The sequence below is a fragment of the Lissotriton vulgaris genome, chromosome 1_1 (genome assembly GCF_964263255.1).
Source record: "Lissotriton vulgaris chromosome 1_1, aLisVul1.2, whole genome shotgun sequence".
Classification (NCBI taxonomy): domain Eukaryota; kingdom Metazoa; phylum Chordata; class Amphibia; order Caudata; family Salamandridae; genus Lissotriton; species Lissotriton vulgaris.
In genome coordinates, this window is record NC_141685.1 from 15,198,726 (window position 1) to 15,207,869 (window position 9,144).

The window sequence follows — 9,144 nt, forward strand, 5'->3', positions numbered from 1 at the left end:
TTTCTGATCTTGAGTACCCAATGTTGATTGACTATCTTCATGATCTGACTGCTAAACTGAGGTTAATTCACCAACAGGTCTTTGAAGCACTGCCGACGCAGACGGAGGGTCCAGGCCACCAGCTCCAGCCTGGAGACTGGGTGGTGACGCGGAATTTTGGACGTAAAAGAAACCTTGAGCCCCGCTTTACTGGACCCTACCAAGTTCTTCTCGCCACGAGGACTGCTGTCCGTTTGGAAGGTCGAAAGCACTGGGTGCATGCCACCCATACCAAGAAGGTACCTATACCTTTACCAGCGGACTCGTGGGTGAGGAAGGGCATTGCCTCGTCTGAAACAGAAACATCGCAGACCTTTGCACCTTTTAGCGACGCTCAGCCTGCCGAAGAATCCTCAGTGCAGCAGAAAGACATTGTCGAACATTTGTCATCACAAAACTCGAGATCTGAACAATTGACTGATCAACAGAACTCTGTTCCCTCATCGGATCCATTGTTTGACGAACAGACACGTCCTAGGAGAAGTCGCTACTTCTTGCGATCCAATACCAAGGACTAATAAAAGCTTGTTTTTGTCCCTCGACATCTACGTTACCCCTTTGCCACGATCAGTCTAAACACATGTACAACTGAGATTTTTGTAAATATTGAGTTTTTCCACATATGTGTTTTTGCTTTCACAGCTGAGAGACTTTGTATATATTCGTGAATAGAATACCTTGCATCCAGGTGAGCCGTAGGGCCGCGCGTGTACTTCCTTCTGGTTAGTAGGTCTTGACACTAGGTCGAAGACCGTCGGTTCCTGGGAACTCCTGGGGATTGACTACTGCTACACAGAACGAAGTGCGTCAAGAAACGTTGCGGACGGTTTTAGAGGATGGCGTTTTCAAAGCTGATGGACTTGGAAAAAGCTCAGGCGCAAAGATTCAAACTGCAGCAGATTACTCGTACAAAATGTTTTATGTTTCAGGTGTTCCTTCTGTTTCTAATTGTTTCATTGTTATTGGCGGGTGGGGTGTATTATATGATACAGTACTTCCTACCTTCTGCCATACCTACGCCTACTTTTGAACCTAAAACTACCTCCACTGTGTCCCCTCATTCCTTCCATATCCTACCCCAACACGAACAGGCTAGACGTGCGGAATTCAGGAATAATTCCTTTATTCAGCTCCTTCATCAGCATCAATTAGTGGTTAACACTACTAATTGCTGGGTGTGTGGGTTAATGCCACATACCACGGATAAGGGAATTCCATATCTGGTCCTTCCTTATAGTTCCCAGGGTTCAGCTCGAGCATTGCAAACAATGTTTCGAAGTGCACTAGATTCCTACCCCAATCAAGAGCCCCGTCCTCCGCGCTTTGGTCCTGGTCCGTACCACAAGCCTTTGGCTATAGCGATCACTGATTTAGATAGGGATATCTATGAGCCGTCGCTCATCCCAGAAGAAGAGGTGCGAGCCTATAGGGATCTGAGTGAGGCGGAGTATAGTGCGCTCGTGGGTGAAAGACAGCTTAAAAGCTCGTCTCCAATATGGATCGTACCCCACCTTGGTAATTTCTGTCTAAAAGGTCGTGACCGAAGCCCGAGAGCTCATCTTGGAGAGAGTGCTTGCTCCGAGACGTATGTCTTGCCGATGCTCTCTTCCCCTGTGTTTCTGACTGCCAAGGGTACGTACTTTGTCTGTCATGATCGTGTGTATACGTGGTTGCCTTCTGACTTTGCGGGCACATGTTATATCGCAAATTTGTTGCCCCCGACGTTTACCGTTGATGCAGATTACCACAAGACTAGAGTTGTGAGGGGCGTGATTAGCGAAGAGGACACTGCCGGTCAAGAGGCAGGAGACTTTTTCAAGGGTTTCTTTCAGTTTTGGGGGCCTATGGTCAATAGTAGGAACCTGAGACAGTTGACTCGAGTGGTGGAATCGACAGCTAATATCACTGCCAGTGCCCTTGGTAATATTACAGCAGAACTTCAGGCGGACAGGCTTATGACGCTACAAAACCGTATGGTTTTAGACGTTGTTTTAGCAGATCGAGGTGGAGTATGTAAGGTGATCCATTCGAGCTGCTGTATTTTCATTCCAGATAACGCTCCGACTTTCTATCAAGCCATCTCAAAGTTGCATAAGATCTCTGAGTCCATACACGTGGACGTAGGGGATTGGACGCTACTTGGGTGGTTTTGGGGCCTGATGTCGACTTGGGGTTGGAAAATTCTGATGATCATCGGAGTTGTTGTAGCATTCCTGTTCACGTGTTTCCTTTGTGTGCAGTGCGGTCCTGCCTTATGTGGCCTCTGTGCTACAACGTGTATGAGACAGCCGCCTGTTACCAAAGGAGCTCTGATGGATAGAATTATGTTGCAGCAACATCTAGATGGTCTGATGAATATCGAATATGATTCCGACTAGTGCTTGCCTACATGAGGGCAAAAGGAGCGTCTGAGGTTCCGTGACGATCGTAAGTGGTGTTTTTGACTCGCACGAATATGGTTGAGTCTGGTATCTACGAACCGCAAATGACGAGTTTAGTGGGTGTACGCAGTTTCGCTGTATTAGCCTAAACCGTTCGTCTGTTTCGTGGGTATCCCTATCTGTACCCACGGGTTCCATCTTAGATACGGCATCCATTTTGTCTCTTGCCCTCAAGTAGCCAGCGAACGGACGTTGTCCGCTTCGCGACCCTGGGATTCCCAAGACTTTTGCGGAAGACACGTTTCCTTTGAAAGTGTCTTTATGATGAGGGAGATGGCCCTGTAAGGCAGATGGCACTGTAAGGCAGATGGCCCCGCTCGAGGCTCATCTTGCCGTGCCGGTCTATTGTCTTAGTTGTGCATCTCATTAGGCACGTCCCTTTGATGTCTGCAGCTCGTGTTTCCCGATACCACCCCTTTTACACCCTTTCCGATCTCCCCACTGTTTCTGCCTTCCTCTGCACCTGTTTCTGTTCCTTCTTCGATCTGTTTACTGCCAATTGGAATGTACTAATGGTGGGAAGATGGGTTTTACAGTTGGGAACCACCAAATGTTTCCGTACTTACGTTCTGGGCCCTGAATGCATCAAAGCAACCCCTCTTGGTGATTATGATGGGAACCAAGTTGTAAACCTTTGTGTACCATGTTAACCTATGAGAGAAATGTGTATAAAAGGAGCGACCCACAGTAGCAATTCGAAGCAGGCTCCGCGAACCTACATGTGATGTACTTCTCGTGACTTCTGTGTTCCCTGCAGTAATAAACTTCGAATCTTTGACGCCGAAGGAAGTGTCCCGTGTCTCTGTCATTTGTACGCCGGAACAGGTTACCCACGAAGGTTTCAGGTGTTGTCCCCTGGCACCGCTGGGTCTTAGAAAAACCCAGTCCTTCAAGTATTTCCAGTGTACAGGGCACTGATAAGGTACTTCCCTCACATGGGTTCTTTCATGTACAATCAGATTCTTTCTCTGACTGAAACATTTGTGGCAATCAGAACAGAGGCAAGATTTATGCCCAGTAAGGCTTCTCTCATGCACAGTGAGAATGGATTGATAACAGACGTTTATCGGGCATTCAGAGCATTGACAAGATTTTTCCCCAGTGTGTTTTCCCTCATGTTGAGTGAGATTGCCTTTCTGACTTAAACTTTTCTTGCATTCCAAGCACTTATAAGGTATTTCATCTGTGAGTTCTTTTATGTCGATTAAGGCTATTTTTAACACTGAAGCTTCTCTGGCATTCAGAGCACTGGTATGGTTTTTCCCCAGTGTGAGTTCTCTCATGTAGAGTGAGATAGCCTTTAAGCCGGAAGCTTTTCTGGCATTCAGAGCACAGATAAGGTTTCTGCCCAGTGTGTTTTCTCTCATGTTCAGTGAGCTGGCTTTTCTGGCTGAAGCTTTTCTGGCATTCAGAACACTTATACGTTTTTTCCCCAGTGTGAGTTCTCTCATGTTGAACAAGTGTACCTTTAACACTGAAACTCAGGTGGCATTCAGAGCACTGGTATGGTTTTTCCCCAGTGTGAGTTCTCTCATGTAGAGTGAGATTGGCTTTAAGCCGGAAGCTTTTCTGGCATTCAGAGCACTGATAAGGTTTCTGTCCAGTGTGTTTTCTCTCATGTTGAGTTAGATGACCTTTCTGACAAAATGTTTTCTGGCATTCAGAGCACTTATAAGGTTTTTCCTCAGTGTGAGTTCTCTCATGTCGAGTAAGGTTCGCTTTAACATTAAAGCTTCTCTGGCATTCAGAGCACTGGTATGGGTTTTCCCCAGTATGAGTTCTCTCATGTCGAGTGAGATGGTCTTTAAGTATGAAGCTTTTCTGGCAATCAGGGCACTGATAAGGTTTCTGCACACTGTGATGTCTCTCATGTCGAGTGAGAGTGCCTTTCTGACTGAAGCTTTTCTGGCAATAAGAGCACTTAAAAGGTTTTTCCCCAGTGTGTATTCTCTCATGGTTAATGAGACTGGCTCTATAACTAAAGCTTTTGTGGCATTCAGAGCACCAATAGGGTTTCCTCCCGGTGTGGGTTCTCTCATGGTGTGTGAGATATATTTTATTAATGAATCTTTTTGGGCATTCAGAGCACAGATAAGGTTTTTCCCCTGTGTGAGTTCTCTCATGGTTTATTTGACTGGCTTTCTGACTGAAGCTTTTCTGGCATTCAGAGCACTTATATGGTTTTTCCTTAGTGTGAGTTCTCTCGTGTTTAGTGAGACAGTATTTATACTTGAAATATTTCTTGCATTCAGAACACTGGTAAGGTTTTTGCCCCTTATGTGTTCTATCATGCTGAGTGAGAGAATTCATGATGAAAACTTTTCTGGTATTCTGAGCACTGAAAAGGTTTCACCCTATTTGTGTTGTTGGATGTTAAGAAATATTTTTTACAAATAAAGCTTTTTTGACATTCAGATTACTTAAAGAGTTTTAGCAAGTCTTTATTCTCGTTAGTGAGATCAGATTTCTGTCGAAAGAGTTTCTGACATTTTGAGTAGTTGTAAGGTTTTTTGTCAGTGTACATTATCTTAGTGAGATGGAATTGATAACTAATGCTGTACTCATATTTTGGGCATTAAAAAGATTTCTTTCTTGAGTTATTGTCTCCAGGTGTGTTTTTTCTTGTGTACACAGCAGATTACGACTTTTCCTGATTCCAAAGTCCGGACGTGTTTAAATCATTTTCAGCACTAACCTCTCAAAGGGGCTTCACGTGTTATTCCTGACACTAGCATTGAGTATATTAAAAATTCTGTCTGAACTTGTAGTGTTGTGACCTCTTCAAGCAATTTAAGCTATTCCACTGACCCTTTCCAAATGTCTCTCATGGAGTTATGGTTTCCATGTTATGTCTATATGAAGTCTGTCCGGCAGAGTTAGGTTCACTTTGTGACTGAAGCTTTACTAACATTTATTCATCAGGTTATAAAAGACTGACAAAGTTATTGTCTTGATGTATTGTAGGCTACACATGTGCAAGGCAGGAATAGTATATTACACATTTATCAGTAGCAGAATATTGTTTCTCTTCAATGCCCAGTGTGGTCTCCAGAGCTGTGGCTAACACCTGAGCACTGGGGGTGTCACATTTCAGCATTCAGCATAACTGAAACAAACTTAGGTAAACTCCAGTGTTTTTGCTAAAAACTGGAAAGGACGTTTTACTATGACTTTCTTTTGTGCCAGGTGTGTTCTTTACCACTTCAGCAGATGAGTCTTGCAACTAAAGTGTGTTCACTACCGTTGAGGTGAGAGGTCTTCGACAAAAATTCTCATGTTCTGTGCACAGGTATGGTGTGGATTTTCTCCAAGGCTTTCCTTATGTAGACAGAATTTACAAAAGACGTTATTTTCAGGTGCACTGTCTGGATACTAATTTACTCCTTTATATTTCCGAAGCTGTATAACACTGATAACCCATTTTTTTTAAATGTTTGTGATAATTGTATTTAGTTACTCAGCAATGTATAGTGAATATAACGAATTAGCGATATCAATTTCACATTCAGTAGGGTTCTCTACTTCTGTTTCCTCCTCGGCTTCTTGGTACTGTTTACTTATTGGGGCTCTGAGACATGGTCATCTCTTCAACATAAACCACTTCAGTGTGGTGATTTGTGCTGCGTGTTATTAAATTACAATTTTCCTTTTTTTATCCATGCTTCAGTGACCTGCAGAATGAAAATAGGAGTTTGTTACTGATTGTAAATGAGCAAAAATACACAATACTTATGAGCTTATTCAATGCAAAATGGTAGCCTTTTGAGACGTGAGAAGAGAAGTACGACTGAGTTGAATGTCTGGTTTGGCTGTAAGGACTGTGCATCAAAGTAAAGATAAGAAGCTTAAGGACGCTCAAACACAAGTTTTACAAACGATTACACCTAAAGTTGAGGGTTTTGTATGCAGAAACTAAAACTATACATACCTTGTAAAGAAATAACACAAGCTTCCAGAGGCATTCAGTACGCTCAAAATATCATACAAACTGTTGGGTTTTTACATAGTGATGGAGGCGAGTTCTAATTCATGGAATGTGTATGTTTGAATTTGCTAAGAAGTTGCTGATTTACTCGAACAGACTTCAAACATTACAACCAGGGGCCGTATTATGGTAAATGCGCTTTTTCATTATTTGCGGCAGGCCACCTTTTAAAAGATGCGCCGGGCGCGAACAGTGAAAATGTGCCCCATTACCATGAATGCGCTGCCCTCAGTGCAGCTGCAAACTGGTGCTGCCTGGGGACAGCGCATGCCTGTGAAAAACGGAGCAGCTGATTTACAGCCGCTCTGTGTTTTCACAGTGCAGGAGGCAACCAGGCTGCACGTTTGAAGGGGATTTGAGCTACCCTTGCCGGCGGACTGCATCCACCTGCAAGGGGATGCCTGGGGGTCCATGGGACTCCCTATCCCCCTCCAGAGGGTTTCCACCGGGCAGGGGCACACTGACAGTGTGACACCTTTTAGAAGGCGCACTCTCAGTGAGCCTCATGAGGACATCTTTGTGCTTGTAATATGTCATGGGCGCAGAGGCAAAGGCATTCCTTCACTTGCATGCAAATGAGGGAATGCCCCCTGTATACAGCACTGGCACTTTATGTGCGCCAGTGCTATTGGTATTACAGAAGGCGGCACACAAGTGTCTGCGGCCTCCCTCTGTAATACCTAAGTGCCCAGAGAGCACACAGAGTGGGTGCAAACGCCTGTTGCACCCCCGGGGCACTTTATGTAATACGGCCCCTGATGTGCTGCAGCCAGGCAGATGACACATAAATTCCTCTGAAACTGGAATATCTGAGCAGTCTGAATAGCTCAAGTCTAGATGACTATGTTCAAGGCATCGACCAATGGATGTGACTAGTGAAGTTAAACTCAACTCATCCACAACAGAGATCCTCACATGCGGACACTGGGAGAACTACCTTCCTCTACATTGCTCAGACCCTCCTAAAAGATCAACAGAAGTAAGGAACATTGGAGTGCTCATGGATTTCCCAGGCTCTGAGAGTAAACCAAATGATGAGAAGCACGTTATATCATATTTGAACCAAAAGACTAATCTACCCTCAGCTAGGATTTCCAGAGAAGCTCCCGGCGACCACGTATCATCCTATCACGTCCTGATTTTGTGAACAGACTCAACTATGTAGCTTCACCCTCCCTACCAATAATATTACAAAGTGATTAAAACACAGTAGCTACACAAAAGCTACCGGCATATGACCACATTTCACCGGCCAGAAAATCTCTTCACTGGCTTCACATCCTTCGATGATTCTCTGCTTAAAGGACATGTCTTGCAGCTATTATCTATTGCACTAGCACTTTATCACTCTCAATGTGGGTGCCTGCATTGGCACTTTGTTACAACTGAACGTTAGCTACGTTTATTGCGATGCACTTACCCGTGAGTGTATTTCTAACTTTGTCGAGATGTTACCATTGTCAAACCCTTCAAACAGGAAGTGCTTCTCGATATGTGACGGTGACTTTAGACAATATTGCCGGACGGTACTCTTAAATGTACTTTGTGCTGCTATTACCCTTTGCACCAGCACTGTCAGTGTCAATGCGGATTTTTCCAAGTGCACTTTGTTATAACAAAACGCCTGTTTTCCATTTTGCGATGTCCTTATCGGTGAGTGCATTTCTATTTGACTTGAGATTTCAAACCCCTTGTATGTTTTTAATAGTTTTAACGGTTTTAACTAACCATACACAAACTGAAATTAAAATGTCACTGGAGCAGTTGTCTGCCCCATCATTATTGTCAAAGGCAAAATGTAAACAAGGCACTTGCCCCAGGTGCTGGCCTTAATTAGGCTCTCGTGCCTGTCCCCTGTTGATGAAAGGCTGTTGTTTCTCTATATATTGCACTTTGCACTTTGCTCTCATTATGCTCTGCAGCTGTTGTCTACACTAGTAGTTTCAACAATTGTAATATGCTTTAAAGTCCTTTTGAGGCAAGATGGCGGCCGTGTTTGCGGCTGTGTGAGTGGCTTGTGAGGCGTGCTCCCCACGGAAAACTTCCCCGTGAACTTTCCTCACCCGTGTGCTACTTCTTACGCACTGAGATGTGTGTCCTGAGCAGGTAATGCTGTGGCGGCATCTTCTTCGATTTTCAGCGAGTGCAAGAACCGGCACGAGTGTAAGAAGCAGTCCGTGGCGTCTAGCTTTCCTGCAGCAGTATTCGGCTCTGGTTCAGTGGGGCCACCTGTGGCGGAAAGGCTCTTAAAGCTACAGGACGGCAGGTAGTGAGCGCAATGGACCCGAAAGGGAGCAGCTATCGTGCTAAGACCCGGAAGCAGCATCTGCCATGCCGGCAGCAGCATCGACGCCTCCCTCCTTCACGGAAAGAGAAAGACATCATGCTGGTAGTCGATCCAAGGACGCTGGTGGCAGACGGCGGATTGATGGAGCGGGGGCTGTTTTCTCCCCGCCTCAGAACAGTGATCTGCAACAAGGAGGTATGGTGCAGAAACTGTGAACGGTACCGGCTATTTTTTTTTTAAAACCCACTGGGAAAGGTAAACCGGAGGGAAATAAGCTTGTGGGTCAGGAGAAAGTGGGGGCTGGGGGTAACAAAGTATCTGTAGCTCTGGAAGATCAGTTGTTCATTCCGCCTGGGAGTGAAACAATGATGCCAATTGTAGAGGCGACTAGT

General features: G+C 44.9%; 1 protein-coding gene across 1 annotated transcript in view; it reads right to left on the bottom strand.

Annotated features, from left to right (window-relative positions):
• Positions 1-4,843, bottom strand: part of LOC147736969 (uncharacterized) — a 153,999-nt gene extending 149,156 nt beyond the window's left edge. Inside the window, 2 exon segments of the mRNA XM_086954274.1 lie at positions 3,416-3,665; positions 3,667-4,843. Of these exon segments, the coding sequence (XP_086810400.1) occupies positions 3,416-3,665; positions 3,667-4,790 (1,374 nt within the window). The 5' untranslated portion in view covers positions 4,791-4,843.
• Positions 4,844-9,144: the final 4,301 nt, after the last annotated feature.